The sequence below is a fragment of the Athene noctua genome, chromosome 29 (genome assembly GCF_965140245.1).
Source record: "Athene noctua chromosome 29, bAthNoc1.hap1.1, whole genome shotgun sequence".
NCBI classification, from domain to species: domain Eukaryota; kingdom Metazoa; phylum Chordata; class Aves; order Strigiformes; family Strigidae; genus Athene; species Athene noctua.
The window spans coordinates 4,387,254-4,403,173 of record NC_134065.1 but is presented as its reverse complement, the minus strand read 5'-3'; the positions used below and the strand labels follow the sequence as shown (position 1 = coordinate 4,403,173).

General features: G+C 73.0%; 4 protein-coding genes across 4 annotated transcripts; 3 read left to right on the top strand and 1 right to left on the bottom strand.

Moving 5' to 3' along the window:
• The first annotated feature begins 1,023 nt into the window (after positions 1-1,023).
• NDUFS2 (NADH:ubiquinone oxidoreductase core subunit S2) lies at positions 1,024-5,892 on the top strand. Its single transcript, XM_074929121.1, has 14 exons — positions 1,024-1,135; positions 1,240-1,346; positions 2,288-2,478; positions 3,145-3,265; positions 3,419-3,531; positions 3,621-3,695; positions 3,781-3,858; positions 4,004-4,089; positions 4,353-4,472; positions 4,546-4,675; positions 4,867-4,962; positions 5,069-5,152; positions 5,557-5,614; positions 5,721-5,892. Exons 1-14 carry the CDS (start codon positions 1,047-1,049, stop codon positions 5,756-5,758), a joined length of 1,386 nt encoding a protein of 461 aa, XP_074785222.1. The 5' UTR covers positions 1,024-1,046; the 3' UTR covers positions 5,759-5,892.
• A 129-nt stretch (positions 5,893-6,021) lies between these two features.
• FCER1G (Fc epsilon receptor Ig) lies at positions 6,022-7,643 on the top strand. The gene is made up of 5 exons (XM_074929122.1): positions 6,022-6,381; positions 6,625-6,714; positions 6,859-6,900; positions 7,179-7,199; positions 7,466-7,643. The coding sequence occupies exons 1-5, from the start codon at positions 6,322-6,324 to the stop codon at positions 7,520-7,522; spliced, it is 270 nt and encodes an 89-aa protein (XP_074785223.1). The 5' UTR covers positions 6,022-6,321; the 3' UTR covers positions 7,523-7,643.
• A 618-nt stretch (positions 7,644-8,261) lies between these two features.
• LOC141971461 (Fc receptor-like protein 2) lies at positions 8,262-12,382 on the bottom strand. Its single transcript, XM_074928800.1, has 10 exons — positions 12,139-12,382; positions 11,291-11,647; positions 10,794-11,057; positions 10,422-10,700; positions 9,903-10,172; positions 9,478-9,786; positions 9,300-9,383; positions 8,827-8,848; positions 8,593-8,711; positions 8,262-8,514 (listed from the first exon to the last, which is right to left on the bottom strand). The coding sequence occupies exons 1-10, from the start codon at positions 12,380-12,382 to the stop codon at positions 8,399-8,401; spliced, it is 2,064 nt and encodes a 687-aa protein (XP_074784901.1). The 3' UTR covers positions 8,262-8,398.
• Positions 12,383-13,163: 781 nt separating this feature from the next.
• Positions 13,164-15,733, top strand: PEX19 (peroxisomal biogenesis factor 19). Its single transcript, XM_074929056.1, has 8 exons — positions 13,164-13,271; positions 13,850-13,947; positions 14,052-14,217; positions 14,606-14,691; positions 14,772-14,933; positions 15,016-15,192; positions 15,273-15,317; positions 15,407-15,733. The coding sequence occupies exons 1-8, from the start codon at positions 13,217-13,219 to the stop codon at positions 15,467-15,469; spliced, it is 852 nt and encodes a 283-aa protein (XP_074785157.1). The 5' UTR covers positions 13,164-13,216; the 3' UTR covers positions 15,470-15,733.
• The last annotated feature ends 187 nt before the right edge of the window (positions 15,734-15,920 follow it).

Genomic DNA, 15,920 nt, shown 5'->3' with positions numbered 1-15,920 from the left:
GTTCCAACACCCCCCAGCTCCAGTATCCCCCAACCCCAGTGTCTCCCAGTTCCAGTATTTCCCAGTTCCAGTATCTCCCAGTTCCAGCACCCCCCAGCTCCAGCATCGCCCACAGGTCTGGGGTCCGGGCCATGGGGCACCCATGGGTGCTGGCAGGGGCTCAGCACGGGGGGGGGGGGCCCTCCTGGCTCAGCCTCCCCCCCCCGGGGCTGTCTCCAGCCGCAGCTGGGTGGCCCCACGCCATGGCGGGGGGGGCGGGGGGTGGCCAGCGGCCAACATCTGGACAGCATCAGCCCTCATGGCCGCCGTGACTCACACCGGGCCGGGAACAGCTGTGACGTGGGGACAGGAGGCCGCTGGCGTCACCGGGGACTGTGACGCAGAACAAGGCCGCGGGAGCCAACGTGACCCCGCGGCTTTTGAGACACTGGGGGGGGGACGGGGGACATGGAGGGTCCTGGCCCCGCCGGGTGTCCCTGTGTCCCTGGTGCCGGAGCCTGGGACTTCCCAGGCTGGGGGCTGGGGGTGCGGCCTGGCCAGGGTGGACACGGGACAATTTTGGTGTCCCCCCCCCAACCCTGGCACCCACATGGCACCCCGATACCTGTCCCCCCCCCCCCCCAAGCACTAGCATGAGGCCACCGCAGTGTCACGGGAGGGGACAGGGGCCACCTCCGGCCGCAGCGGCCCCCAAGCGGGGAGGCCTGAGGACACGTGTCCCCGCCGCCATCACGCCAGGACACCCCGCTCCTCCTTGACCCAGCGCGTCCTGCTCGCCCTGTCCCCCCGTCCCCCCCGACACCCCCCCCCGTCCCCCCGGCACCGCCCCGTCGCGCCGCCAGCCTCTGCCCGGCATAAAAATGGCGGCGGCCGCGACGGCCCCCAGTTTCCCGGCCATTTCCCTTAGTAAAGATGGCGGCGGAGCTGCCCGCGGTCAATATGGCGGCGCCCCATGGCTTCGCCTGCCCTCTCCAAACATGGCGCTCGACCCCGCCCCCGGCGCGGCGCTGTGGGCGGGGCGGCGCACGCGCAGTGCCAAGGGCAAGATGGCGGCGCTGCGGGCGCTGGGGCGCCTGCGGGCACCTTCGGGGCTGCGGGCGGCGGCGGCGGCGCGGCTGGGGCCGGCCCCGGCCCGGTGAGAGCGGGGGGGAGCCGGGGGTGGCGGGAGGCCGGGGGCGGCGAGGCCTGGGCCTGGGCCTGGGCCTGGGCCTCCCCCTGACGGCCCGTCCGGTCGCGCAGGTCGGCGCGGCAGTGGCAGCCCGATGTGGAATGGGCCCAGCAGTTCGCCGGCGCCGTCATGTACCCGAGCAAGGAGACGGAGAAGTGGGTGCCGCCGCCCTGGAACGGTGAGGGGCGGCGGAGCAGCCCCGGGCGGCGGCTCTGGGAGGGTGTCGGGGACCCCGGAGGAGCCCTGAGGCCCTGGGGAGGCCCCGGAGGAGGGAGACCGAGGCCCTGGCGCGGTGTCAGGCGGGCCCTGGAGGGACGAGGGGGCCCTGGAAAGGTGATGGGGGCCCTTGGGAGGGTGTTGGGGGCCCCGGGTGGTCCCCGGAGGGGCGCTGAGGGGGTGTTGGAGACCCTTGGGGGTTCTCGGTGGGTTCCAGAGCCAGGCTGGGGCTCGCTGGCGGCCCGGGGCTGTCTGGGAGGCACTCGGGGCCCTGTGGGGCTCGGAGGGTGCCAGGTTGGGGGTTACATGAGGCCAGAGGGTGCCGTGGGTCCGTCCGGGGCCACCGGCTGCTCGCTGGGGCCCGGGGCTCAGAGAGGTACCGGCCCAGTGGGGGTCTGGGGGTCTCCCAGGCCCCTGGTACCCAGGGCTGCTGCTTGGTGGGTGCTGGGGGCCAGACTGGGGCTCCCTGGGTGACGTGGGCGCCCAGCGAGCGCTCAGCGGGTGTTTGGGGGGAAACTTGTTCTGCCGAGCTGCTGCAAGGGGCTCCTGTGTCGGCCCCGCTCGAGCTTTGAGCTTCGCCCCCATCGCTGCAGGCCGGCTCTGCAGATCTCACTGCGCCCGGGCTCAGCCCCGGCCCCTGGGAGCTGCCCCACGCCCCAGGGAGAGCGGCCAGCCCAGGCTGAGCCTCCCGGGAGGCCCTTGGACCTGTCCCCGGGGTCTCGCGTTGGGCCGAGACAGGAGCTGGCGGTGGGGACGCCGCGTTCCTGGTGTCCGGCCAAGCGCTGAGCTCGGCTGGGACGTCTGTCCAGCGTCCGTCCATGTGTCCGTGCTGCCGGGAAGGGCCAAGGGCGCTCGGGGGGTGGATGTTCCTCCCCGCCCAATTCTCTCTTCTCCCCCGCGCAGACAAGGACCCTGTGGCTCACAAGAAGGTCTCGACTTTGACCATAAACTTCGGGCCCCAGCACCCGGCTGCCCACGGGGTCCTGCGGCTGGTGATGGAGCTCAGCGGGGAGACGGTGAAGAAGTGTGACCCCCACATCGGGCTCCTGCACCGAGGCACCGAGAAGCTCATTGAGTACAAAACGTACCTCCAGGTACGGCCCGGCAGTCTGGCAGCACTCCTCTGCCCGGCGGGACGGGCTGTCTGTCTGTCTGTCCGTCTGCCGGGAGAGCACGGACTGTCCTCTGGCGCGAGGGAACGGGGAGGTGAGGGGCGGCTGGTGTCCGTCTGTCGGCAGCTGTCTGCTCAGATACGTCAGCAGCTCCTTGGCGCACTGGGAGGGGATTTATTTGCCTGTCAGGGTTTGCAGTGGTGTTTGTAAACAGACCCTGGTGATTTATTATCCCAGCTGGGTTTAACCTTCCTGCTGGCCAGAGCTTGAAATAGCCCCCGGGGGGGGGCAGCTGCTGCAGCGCCGGGCAGCGCCCTGACAGCCTCGCTCAGCCTCGCTCAGCGGGGAGCTTCACCCGGGACCAGGGCCCTCGCGCTGTCTGTGAGCTGGAGAACTCTCGCCGAGGGATGGTGCCGGCCTGCCCTTGCACCTCACCCCGGGGCAGAGCTGCCCGGGGCCGCAGCTTTTGGGCTCTCGGTGGCCGCTGCGTGCTCGGGGCGCCCTGGGCCGGGGAGCTGCCGGGCCTGCGGCTGCGTCCTGGTGCTGCCCGGCTGCGACGGAGCCCCCGGGTGCTCCCGGCAGCCCCGGCCCTTCGCTGCCCAGCTGCGGGTATTGATGGCCACTGCTCAGTCCCATTTTTTTTGGCAGGCGCTGCCATATTTTGACCGCCTGGACTATGTCTCCATGATGTGCAACGAGCAGGCCTATTCCCTGGCCGTGGAGAAGCTGCTCAACATCCGCCCGCCACTGCGGGCTCAGTGGATCCGAGGTGGGGGCGGCCTCACGCGTCTCCGTACCGTTTCCACGGGGGTCCCAGCCTGCCTGCCTGCCCACCCTGCCTGCCCTCCTGAGGGCTCGTAGCTCTCAGCTTTCTGGGGGCTCAGCCGAGGGGCTCACCCCCCCGCACCCCCTCTGCCCCCAGTTCTCTTTGCAGAGATAACGCGGTTGCTTAACCACATCATGGCCGTGACCACGCACGCGCTGGACATCGGGGCCATGACGCCCTTTTTCTGGATGTTTGAGGAGAGGGAGAAGGTAAAGGGCAGCGTGGGTGCTGCGGGGGGGGGGGCAGATCTGGGGCTGCGCCGTGCCGGGACGCAGCAGGATCCCCTCTGTCCCCCCAGATGTTCGAGTTCTATGAGCGGGTCTCGGGGGCGCGGATGCACGCGGCCTACATCCGCCCCGGCGGGGTGCACCAGGTGAGGGGGGCTCTGGGGGGGGCAGGGGGTGTCCCTGCACCGGCCAGGGCCCCCCCCGGTGCCACCCTCCCCTCCTCCCGCGCAGGACCTGCCCCTGGGGCTGATGGACGACATCTACGAGTTCGTGAAGAATTTCTCCATACGGATCGACGAGGTGGAAGAGGTGAGGTGGGATGGGCCCCGTTTCCCAGCACCCTGAGGGCTGGGCAGTCGCGTTGACCCCGCGGGGTTGTTCCCCCCCCCGCGGCAGTGACAGGGTGACCCGCATCGGGAGAGGGCCCGGGGGGGCTGACGCCGTCTGCCCGCAGATGCTGACCAACAACCGCATCTGGAAGAACCGCACAGTCGACATCGGGGTGATAACTGCGGAGGAGGCTCTCAACTACGGGTTCAGGTGGGTCGGGGGGCTCCCGGGGACGTCTGAAGGGGGGCTCAGTGTCCTGCCACTGCCCAGCTGAGTCCTCGTCCCCCTCCCCCGGAAGGGTCAGGGTCAAGTCCAAAGGTTTCAGCCCCTGACTGTGGGGTCCCTCGGGGTGGGTTGGAGCCGTGGCCGTGGAGGGGGGACGCGTGGGTGCTTTCCCCGGCGTCGGGGTCCCCCTCGGGGTGCGGGGAGGGCCCCGTTTGGTTCAGGTGCTGACCCCCCTTCCCTCCGCCCAGCGGGGTGATGCTCCGGGGCTCGGGGATCCACTGGGACCTGCGCAAGACGCAGCCCTACGACGTCTACGACCAGGTGGAGTTCGACGTCCCCATCGGCTCCCACGGTGACTGCTACGACAGGTGCGAGGCGCCTCGGTGCCGGGGGGGCTGGGGGGGTCCTGGGCGGGTCCTGAGCGCCGTGGGGGTCCGGCAGGTACCTGTGCCGCGTGGAGGAGATGCGACAGTCGCTCCGAATCATTCTCCAGTGCCTCAACAAGATGCCGGAGGGGGAGATCAAAGTAGACGATGCCAAGATCTCCCCCCCAAAGCGGGCGGAGATGAAGGTAAAGGCGCTTCCTTCCCGCGCCAGGGGGGCGGTTTTGCGCGGGGGGGGCCCCTCCCGCCGCCTCCGAGCTCCCTTCCCTGGCGCAGGCAGAGACCCGGCGGCTGCCGCCTCGCCCCACGCGCTCGCCGTGGCCGTGGGAGCGTGGCCGCCCCCCGGTTCCCACGCTCCCTCCCCGCCGTCTCTCCGCAGACCTCCATGGAGTCCCTGATCCACCACTTCAAGCTCTACACCGAGGGCTACCAGGTGCCCCCCGGAGCCACCTACACGGCCATCGAGGCCCCCAAGGTGACGCTTCTCGCGGGGACGGTGACGGGGGGTCGGGCCGTCCTGCCCCCGGGACTCGGCCTCGGCCCCCGCCGGCCTCACTGGCCCCGTCCCCGCGTCCTCGCAGGGTGAATTCGGCGTCTACCTCGTGTCGGACGGCAGCAGCCGGCCCTACCGCTGCAAGATCAAGGCGCCGGGGTTCGCTCACCTGGTAGGGGCAGGGGGGGCCCGCGGTTGGGGGGTCTGGGCCGGGGGGTACGAGCTGGTGCCCCCCCTCCCTGCGGGGCGCTGGGCTCTGTGGGGCTGCACGTCCCCCCCCCAGACACGAACTCTCCTCTCGTGCCTCTGTCCCCGCAGCCGGTTTCCTCTCCCTGCCCACAAGTGGCCACTTCCCCTCCCATCCCTGCGCAGGGCGGGGGGCAGCGCCCCCTCCCCGCTCCCACAGCCCCCGGAAGCGGTGAGCTGGGCCAGGCTCCTCTTGTGCGAATCCGGGAGGCAGAACCGTCCCCCTCCCGCCTCGGCGGGCCTGAGGACGGGGTGACGGGGTCTTGGGGGGGGGGTCCTGGGGTGTGGGGGGGCTGCAGCCTGACGGGGGTCCCTGTGCTTCTGCTTCAGGCCGGTCTGGATCGGATGTCGCAGGGCCACATGCTGGCGGACGTTGTGGCCATCATCGGTACGTTCCCTGCGGGGCCGGGGGGGCTCCGTCCCCGTGCCGGGGGGGCTCCATCCCTGTGCCGGGGGGGCTGACGGTTCCCTGACCCCTCCCCTCTCCCCCCCAGGCACCCAGGACATCGTCTTCGGGGAAGTGGATCGGTGAAAGGCGGCCACCCCGTGCCCCTCCCTGCTGCGGCCGCTGCTCTGGGCGGGGGGTGTCCCCGAGCCCCCCCCCACCCCACGCTCCCTCTTCCTCATCTGAGTCAAATAAAACCCAAATCGGGTCTCCCGCCTGTCCGGCGCCGCGTCTCTGTCCCCGCCTCGGCCCTTCTCCAGGCAAAACCTCGCGCTCTTCCTCCCCTTCCCACGTGAGGCTCGTGGTCACCAGCTTCCCCTCCTGGGGGGCCGGGAGGGATCCCCAGGGTTTCACCCCCGGCGCCGGTGGGGGCTCCTGCAGCCCCCCCCAGGGAGCTGTGAGGGCTGGGGGGCACGTGGAGGCCGGGGGGTGCTGGGGGACGCTTGGCCTTGGCCCTTGAGCAACGTCCCCCCGGCCCGTGACGGGAAGATGGGGGGGGTGGCTGCTCTGGCCGTTGGAGGAGGGAGGGGGGCGCGGGGGGGGGAAGTGAAGCGGGGGGGCGGCGCGAGCCGGCGGGGAGGAAGGTGCCGGCCCTGCGGTCGCTGACTCCGGCGTGATCGCCCCGACGCCCGCGGGGGCCGAGCGCAGCCATGGGCACCCGCCTGCTGCTCGCCGCCGTGCTGCTGCTGCTGCGGACCCCGGCCACAGGTGTGTGTGTCGGGGGGGGGGTCCCGGGGGGCCGGGGAGCGCCCGGGGGGGCATCGGCATCCCTCGGGGGCAGCCAGGATCCCTTGAACCCCCCCCCGGGGTGCTCTGGTGCGGAGGGGCCCCCCCAACGCCCCCCCGAGGGGACCCTCGAGGTGTGGCCACAGGATCGGTCCCAGGGTGATGCTGACCCAGGGACCCCCCCGCCGCGTCCCCCCCTGTGTCCCCCCCGCCTCCATCCTCCAGAGGCCCTGATGGAGCCGGAGCTCTGCTACATACTGGACGCCATCCTCTTCCTCTACGGCATCATCCTCACCGTCCTCTATTGCCGCCTCAAGGTGAGAGCCCGGATCCGGCCCGGCCCCGTTTTATTTGGGGGGGGGACACCCCCAGGGATACCACAGCGGATGCCCCATTTTCCTCTTCTTATTTCTCTTTTTTTTCCTGTTTTTCTGGGGGGTAACCCCCTCACTCCCCTGCAGTTCCTGTCTCACCGAGCGTCGCTGCGGGTAGCGGACAAGGAGGTAACGGCGCTGCCGGCCAAGGGGCGGGGGGGCTGGGGTACCCCGGGGGGGGGGAACGAGCCCCCCCAGACTGTGCCACAGCCGTGAAGGGGGAAAGCGAAGGGGATGGGGCGGGGGGGTTGGCTCTGGTGGTACCGGGTCGGGAGGGAGAAATTCAGGAAACGTCCCTGAGGAGCGAGGGGAGGGGTGTGGGGGCTGGGGGGGGGGGGCGGACGTGTCTGTGTCCCCGTCTCACCCCCCCCCTCCCCATTTCTTTCTGTTTCTCTTTCCTGGAGCAGAAGGAAGAAGCCATCTACACCGTGAGTCAGCCTGGGGATGACGCAGCCCGGGGGGGCTCCTGGTCCCAGGGTGGCCCCTACCCACAACTGCTGTCCCCGATGGGGAACCGTGTCCCCCCCGGGTGCCCTGTCCCCCGGGTGCCCCCCCCGGGTGCCCTGTCCCCCCTCCCCACCCTGGGGGCAGCCCCCCCGGGCCCTTCCCTGGGGCACAGGTTGGGTGGCAGCCCTGGCGCTGGGGTGGCAGCGGGGGGGGCGCACAGGCACCCTGTAACCCCTCTCCCCCGCAGGGGCTCAGCGGCGAGGGCCAGGAGATGTACGAGACCCTCCAGACCAAACGCCCCTGACCCCGTCCTGCCGCCGCCGCTGCCCCTCGCCCCCCACCCATCCCCAGCAGCCGGGGACCCCCCGTGGCCCCTTTGCCCCCCTCTTTGGGACTGTGATGGAGAACTGGAGCTGTTTTTTCCTGGAAAAGGCTGTTTTTGTCCCAAAACTGTTTCCAGCCAGGCACGGGCACAGCCACCACGGCGCCGGGACCCCCCGCGCCTGGGGGGGGGGGGGGGGGGGCTGAAGCTGCCCCGGGGTGTGTGGTGCTGCCCCCCTCCCTGCCGCCCCCCCCCCCCCCCCCCCCCCCAGTAAAGCAGCACCATGCACAAACGGGGCAGGAGGGTTTCTGTGACGGCGGCGAGAGCCGGGGACGGTGACGCCCGCTGCCGACGGGGACAGGGACGGTGACACCATCTCCTGCTGGGGACAGGGCCCCCCCCGGGGACGGTGGCACCCTCTGGTGGGGGTGGAGCCCGTGGGGACGGGGACAGCGTGGGGCTGGGGACGGTGGCGCTGGCTCCCCGTGGCCGCCGCCGCGTCTTTCTGGGAGGAGAAACGCCGTTTCCTCCCGTTTAATCAAAAAGCTGCATTTAGAGGCCGATACCATGGAAACTGCTACGGCACCCCCTTGCCCCCCAGGAGCGGGAGCACTGGGAGTAACCCAGGGAGCCCTACAGGGCACTGGGAGGCGGAGTGGGGAGCCCCTGGGGGTACTGGGAGCACTGGGAGGGGGAACGGGGAGCACTGGGCGCCCTGTGTAGCGCCCGCGGGCCCCCTCCGGCTCTGCTGGTCCGGATCGGGGCCGCGGTTTGTGCACCCGGGGGAGGCGGGACGCGGCGCACCAGCGCAGGGGCGGTGTCCCAGTGCCCCCCAGTCCCCCCCAGTGCCCCGCGGCGTCACGGGACGTTCTCGTAGATCTCGCTCGGGAGCCGCAGCACCGCGTAGGTGACGGGCGGCTCCCGCGGGGGGGCGGAGCGGGGGGACCCCCGCGGGGACCGCGCCGGGGACGTTCCTGGAAGAGAAACCGGCTCGGGGACCCGGGCTGGGGGCGGCGACACGGGTGTGTGTCCCCCATCCCCGCCGTACTCACCCCCGCCCCGCTCCGGGACCACGATTTGGGCGTAAAGCACCTCCCCGTCCCCCGGGGCCTCGGGGGGGGCTGCGGGCTCCGGCCGGCGACCCTCGGGCTCCGGGGGGGCAGCGGGGTCCCTGCGGGGACAAGGGGACGCCTGGGGCGGGGGCAGACCGGGGGTGGGGGCGCGGGGGGGGAGCTGCTGTCCCAGCCCCGGGCAAAGAGGCTTCGCGGCCGGACCCCCCCGCTCACCTGCCCGAGCTCTTCCCGGCGGCTGGAAGACAAAGGGGGGGGGGGGTGAGAGTCGAGGGACCCCCGGGACCCCAAACCGAGGGGCCGGGGGCTCCGCCCTGCACGCCCAGGAGGGAGGCGGGACCCCGAGCTGGCAGTGCCAGGGACGCGGGAGGGTGTCATCTGGGGGTACCAGGCCCCCCAGCGGGACAGGGGGATGTGGGCTGCAAGCAGGGAGACACACACCCCCCCCCCCCCAAGGTACCCCAAGATCCTCCAGGGCCACCCTGGACCCCAACCGGGCAGCCCCCGGGACTCGCCCCCCCACACCCAGATGAGACGGGGGCACACGGGCTGCGAGCAGGGAGGGGCCCCAAGACCCCCAGAACCCCCCCAGGACCCCACGCCGAGACAGGGGATACGGGGTGCAGCCCCACTGCCCACCCCCCCGGCCGGTGGGGGGGGGCTTTCGCCCCCCGGCAGCACAGACCCACCCGTGCAGTGCCGGCGCCGGAGGTGCCAACCCACGGCAGCCGCGAGCAGGAGCAGGAGGGACACGCTGAGCCCCGCGGCCACGGCTGGGGACAGAGCGGGGACGAGCCCGGGTCAGCCCCAAGGCCGGGGTGGACCCCGCGGGGTCCCGGGGAGGGGGTGGGTGAGCGCGGCCCCCACCTGTGCCCGGCTGCCGCCATCCCCGCGCCGGCGGCGTCACCGAGAGGGCCAGCGCCCGGCTGCGCGCCTGGAAGACGCGGTGGCCGCCGAGGCGGTTGGTGGCCAAGCAGTGGTAGGTGCCGGCGTGCGCCGGCCCCACGGGCCCCAGCGCCAGGACGGGCCCCGAGCCCAGCTCCTGCCCGTCCCGCAGCCACGTGAAGGTCACCGGCGCGGTGCCCGCCTGCACCGAGCAGCTCAGGTTGAGGCTCTCGCCCGACGGCACCGACGGCTCCGTCCTCGCCATCGCGATGGTGGCACCGGCCACCGGCACTGCCGGGCCAAGGGACAGCACCGGGGTCAGGCCGGTGGCAGCGGCCGTCCGCCGGTGTGGGACGACGAGACGATGCTGTGGGTGGGGGCACCCGGCGCCGCAGGGTCGTGCTCACCCAGGACGGTGACCCACAGCGGGGGGCTGTTGGCCGCGGTGCCACCGTTGGTGGCCGTGCAGTGGTAGCTGCCGCCGTCCCGGTGCCGCACGTCCTGGAGCTCGTAGGAGGGGCCCGTGGCCAGCGGCGCGGCCGAGCCCTGATGGTGCCAGGAGAAGGCGAGGGGCCCCGTCCCCGCGGCCACCGAGCAGCCCAGCACCAGGCGGTCGCCCTCCGCCACCTGCCCCCCGGGGGGCTTCGCCGTCAAGGACACCCCCGAAACCGGGACCCCTGCGGGGAGGAGATGGGCAGGGACAGGGGACCCGGGGAGGGCTCGGAGGCGTCAGAGAGGGATGGAGGGGACCCCAGGGAGAGGTGGGGGGACGCGAGGAGGGATGGGGGAACCCCGGGGAGGGATGGGGGGAGGGATACAAGGGTGTAGGGAGGAGTGGGGGGTCCCAGACAAGGGTGGAAGGGCCTGGGGAGGGACGTGGGGGCCCGGGGAGGGCTGCGGGGCCCCGGGACATCCCGCGGACTCACTGCGCACGGTGACGGTGAGCGGGGCGCTGCGTTTCTGCACGCTGGCCGTCTCCGTCCGCACCTCACAGGAGTAGTTCCCCGAGTGGGACAGCTCTGCCGCCGGCAGCCGGAGCTGGGGGGACTCCTGGGGCCCCCCCACCACCGTCCCATCCTGGTAGAAGAGGTGCTGGAGGCGGGCGAGGGGCCGCAGGGGGCTGCGGCGGCTGAGGCAGCCCAGGGTCAGGGGGGCTCCCTCGGGGGGCTCGGCCGGGCCCTCCAGGTGCGGCACCGAGAAGAGCTCTGGGGAAGAACCGGGGCGGGGGACGGTGACCCCGAGCGTGCTGGGGAGGGGTCTGCGCCCCGCCGGGTGCGTGTCGGGGAGGGGGCGCTCACCTTGCACCGCCACCGCCACCAGCGCCGACACCCACCTCTGCGGGAAGACTTTGCCCACGTCGGCCTCGCAGCGGTAGTGCCCGGCGTGGGACAGCTGCAGGGGGGGCAGCAGCAGCTCGTTCCCTTGCGAGGGCCCCCCCAGCACCTTCTGCTTGTGGTAAAACCTCACCCGGGTGATCTGCGTGTCCTGCCAGCCCCGGCAGCGCAGCGGCAGCCTGTCCCCCTCCAGCAGCGCCCGCGCCGGCACCTGCAGCGCCAGCCAGTCTGCGAGAGAGGGCGGGGGGTGCGGCGGGGGTCCCGTTGCACGAGGGTGCACCAGTAGGCACACGCGGAGATGTGCCGGTGCGTACAGGGATGTGCTGGTGTGCAGGGGGATGCTCCCAGTGTGCACATGGACACACCAGCGTGCACAGGGACGGGCTCCCGTCGCACGAGGGGCGAGAGGCCGCGAAGCAGAGCCCACCCAGAGCCCCCGGGGCGCCCACCCCACTCCTCACCGTTTGAGAAGCTCAGGGTGATGGGGGGGCTCAGCTCCGCGCCGCGGCTCTGGCACCGGTAGCTGCTTCTGCTGGGCTTGTTCCCCGAGACCCAGACGCGGTCGGGTCCCGCCGGCTGCCAGAGCTGCTCGTCCACGTACCAGCGGGTGGGGACGGAGGCGCCGGGGCCGCGGCACGTCAGCGACACCTTCTCCCGCACGAACACCGGTGTCCAGGGGGGGTCCAGGGTCAGCTGGCTGGGCTGGGCGCCTGCGGGGTCACGGGCGACACGAACCTGCCGGGGCCACCGGTCGTGCCTGGGGACGGCGGGGCCGGGGCCTGGCGGCGGGGACTCGCCAGCGAGGCCGAGGGCTTGGGCTGGAGGGGAGAAGGGGAGAGGGGCTGGGTGGGGGCTGGCCCCAAGCTGCCCCCGCGGGGACACCGGCAGCCGTGGGAAAGAGCGCGGGGACAGTCCCCAGGGTGGCCGGGAGAGCCCAGGGGATGCGGCTGCGTCAGAGCCACCCACGCGCCACATCTGGGCGCCTCGGCCTCCCCGGGCTGGGACGGGGTCGGGGACATTCGTCCCCACAGCCCCCTCCCCATGGCCCCATCTGCACGGTGCTTGTCCCCATGTCCCCATGTCCCCCCATCCCCACAGCCGCCCCAGCCCCGTGATGCTGGTCCCCACGTCCCTTTCCCTGCAATATTTGTCCCCACAGTCCCGTCACCACCCCTCCACCTCCATGTCTCCATCATTGCCGTGTCCCCAACCCCTTGGCCTTGTCCCCATGTCCCCGTCCCCATGTCCTCATCCCCGCAGCCACCCCAGCTACATGGTCCCAGTGCCCCCAACTCCATCCCTGTGGTACCTGTCCCCCTGCTCTGTCCCCACACCCCATCTCCACGCCCCCCCAGCTCCGCGGCCGCGTCTCGTTTGGGACCCCGGGGGACCCCGCGGTCACCCGGCCGCTCCCTCAGCGCCACCGCGCTCTGTCTCAACCCACCGCTCCCCAACACGGGGAGGGGTCCGGGTGCCTGTGCCCGCAGCGCCAGGCCCCCCCAGCCCCGGCGCTCACCCCCGAGCAGCAGTGCCAGCGCGGCGCTGGCGGCCATCCCCGACGCCCTGCCCCGGCTGCCGGGCCGCGGCCCCTTTGCATAGCGGCTGTTTGGGGAAAGGGGAAGGAAACGGCTTCCGCGTGCCCGGGGCTTTGCCCTGGCCCTGGAGGTGACACGTGTCTGGTGGCACACGGCAGGGACCAGGTGGGCACCTGCGAGGGACGGGCTTGGGCCTGGAGGAGCCACTGGCCCCTTCATCTGGGGGGGCACCGGGACCCTCCAAGGGCGTGGGGCACAAGCAGCCCCATGAGTGTCCTGAACCCGTGAGGGGCTGCGACCCCGAGAGCTGGGACCCCCAAGAGCTGGGACCCCCAGGGTTGGGACCCCAAAATCTGGGACTTCCAAGAGACTGGGACCCCCAAGAGCTGGGACTCCATGAGACTGGGACCTTCCTGAGAGCTGGGACCCCAAAACCTGGGACCCCGAGAGCTGGGACCTCCAATAGAATGGGACCCCCAGGGTTGGGACCCCCAGAACTGGGACCCCAAAAGTTGGGACCCCAAGATTCTGGGACCCCCAAGAGCTGGGACCCCAAACTCTGGGACTCCGAGGGACTGGGACCCCCAAGAGACCGTGGGTGGGAGCCCACGGGGTGGGACCCCATGGCCAGGCCCCCGCGGTCTGTCCCGGTTCCCGGTTCCCGGTTCATGGCGGTTGAAGGAGGGGGGGGGGGGGGCTTTGGGGCGTGTCCCCGTGTCCCCGGTTCAGGGGTCTCGCCCCGCCCCCTGCGCTGCGTCGCCCCCTGGCGGCCGCACGGAGAAACCTGGGGGCGGGGCTACGTCGGGGGCGGGGCTTGTCGGTCCCGCCCCCCTCGGCGGAGGCGGCGCGAAGATGGCGGCGGAGCCGGGCCCGGGCCCCGACCCGGAGCTGGAGGAGCTGCTGGACAGTGAGAGCGGGCGGGGGGTCCCTGGGGGGCAGCAGGGGGGTGTCAGTGGGGCGCAGTGGGACGGGATGGTATTAGGGTGCAGCGGGGGGGTCCCCGGGGTGCGGTGGGGGGGTGTATCAGTGGGGTGCAGCGGGGGGGTCCCCGGGGTGCGGTGGGGGGGTGTATCAGTGGGGTGCAGCGGGGGGGTCCCCGGGGTGCGGTGGGGGGGTGTATCAGTGGGGTGCAGCGGGGGGGTCCCCGGGGTGCGGTGGGGGGGTGTATCAGTGGGGTGCAGCGGGGGGGTCCCCGGGGTGCGGTGGGGGGGTGTATCAGTGGGGTGCAGCGGGGGGGTCCCCGGGGTGCGGTGGGGGGGTGTATCAGTGGGGTGCAGCGGGGGGGTCCCCGGGGTGCGGTGGGGGGGTGTATCAGTGGGGTGCAGCGGGGGGGTCCCTGGGGCACCGTTCTGGGGGCACAGCGGCGGGGTGTCGGGGCTGGGGGGCGCCGGGCGGTGCCACGGGAGGGGTCGGTACGGGGTGGGGGCCGCTGCTCGGGGCCGGGGGCTGTCCCGGGGCTCCCGCTCAGCCCGGGCCCCTCCCCAGGTGCCCTGGACGACTTCGAGAAGGCCAGGCCCGCCGCCCCCCCGCCGCCGCCGCCGCCCCCCGCCGGGGCACAGCCCTCGCCCAGCGCCGCCGCCAAGGTGCGACGCTGCCGGGACGCGGCGGCCGCCCCCGCCCCGGCCCCCGGCGCGGGGGGACACGGACCCCGCGGCGGGGGGGTCCCTGACGGCGCCCCTCTCCCCAGGCCTCGCTCTTCGCCGCGCAGGAGCGGTTCTTCCAGGAGCTCTTTGAGGGGGAATTGGCCTCGCAGGCGGCCGCCGAGTTCGAGCAGGCGATGCAGGAGCTGGCGCGGGAGGAGCCGCACCTGGTGGAGCAGTTCCAGAAGCTCTCGGAGGCCGCGGGCAGAGTGGGTGGGTGGGGGGGGGGGGTGAGTGGGGGGGGCGGCTGCGGCGGCGCCGCCGGCGTGAGGGAGCGGCCGCCGGCCCTGCCCCGGCCCGCTTGCGCTGCTCGGGGCGAGCTGCAGCCTGGGGAGCGCCGGCAGCCCCGGCCTCGCCGACGGAGCGGCAGCGTGCACCGGGGGGTCCCCACCCGCTGGGTGGCCTGGGATGGGCTCAGGGCCGTTGGCAGGTGCGGGCGCTCCCCGAGCCTCCCCGCCAGGCCCGGGGGGCTTTCGGGGCACAGCCTGGTCCGGCAGGCCCTCGCTGGGAGCACCTCCCCCTCGCCATGCGGGGCGCCTGGTGTCCCCTGTCCCCGACCAGCGTGTCCCGGTCCCCGACCAGCGTGTCCCGGTCCCCGCAGGCAGCGACACGGCGTCGCAGCAGGAGTTCACCTCCTGCCTGAAGGAGACGCTGAGCGGCCTGGCCAGGAATGCCACCGACCTGCAGGTACGGCCCCCCCGCCGGCCCGGCAGGGTGTCCCTGGGGGTGGCCCCGGTCGTGCAGGGGGGCTGACGGTGTCCCTGCAGAGCTCCTCGGCCTCGGAGGAGGAGCTGGCGAAGGCGCTGGAGGGGCTGGGGCTGGAGGAGGGCGACGGCGAGGGCAGCGTCCTGCCCGTCATGCGCAGCATCATGCAGAGCCTCCTCTCCAAGGACGTGCTCTACCCCTCGCTCAAGGAGATCACCGAGAAGGTGGGGGGGGACGCGGCGGCGCGGCGGGGCGGGGGCGCGCGGGGCGGCCCCAGCGTGACCCCCCGCCGTCCCCCCGCGGCAGTACCCCGAGTGGCTGCGGCGGCACGGGCAGGCGCTGCCGGCCGAGCAGTACGAGCGGTACCGGGCGCAGCACGGCGTGATGGGCCGCATCTGCCGGCAGCTGGAGGGCGAGCGCCCGGGTGAGGGCGAGGAGGAGCGGCGGGTGCGCTTTGAGACCCTCCTCGACCTCATGCAGCAGGTGAGCGGGGAGGGGGGAACACGCACACACGGGCCCCCCCGGGGCCACCCTGACCTCCCTGCCCGTGTCTCTCCCCGCAGCTGCAGGACCTGGGGCACCCGCCCAAGGAGCTGGCCGGGGAGTCGGTGAGTGTCACCGGGGAGGGTGGGGGCTCTGCACGGACCCCCCCACACACCGAGGTGCCCCGTCTCAGCCTCACCCCCTCTCCCCGCAGCCCCCCGGCTTCAACCTGGACCTGCCGGCGGCGGCGGGCGGCGAGCAGTGCCGGCTGATGTAGCAGGGCGGGGGTGCCCGCGGCCCCCGGTGCCGTGCTGCCGAGGACAGTCCCCGCCTCGTCACCGACGCATTGAGGCTCCGACGAGGACGAGGATGAGGATGAGGAGGCTGAGCGACCGCCGAGGAGCGGGGCCGGGTGCGGCAGCACCGTCTCTGCCCTCCTGCACCGTGGGGGTGACGGGGTGGCCGGGGGGGTGCGGGGCCCCTGGCCCTGGGGACGCGTCTGTCCCCCCCAGTGTCCCCAATAAAGATGTTGGCAACTCCACTGGCTCCTGCCTGGGGAAACTGAGGCGGGGGGGGGTCGGTGGCACCCTGCAGGAACGGGGGGGGCATGGGGCGACACTACGGTGCCAGGGGGTGGTGTGGGGACCCCGCAATGACACCGTGGGGTCACGGGGTCACCCCGCGATAGCCGGGGGTCACGCAGAGTGACCCCGCGGTGACGGGGCGGT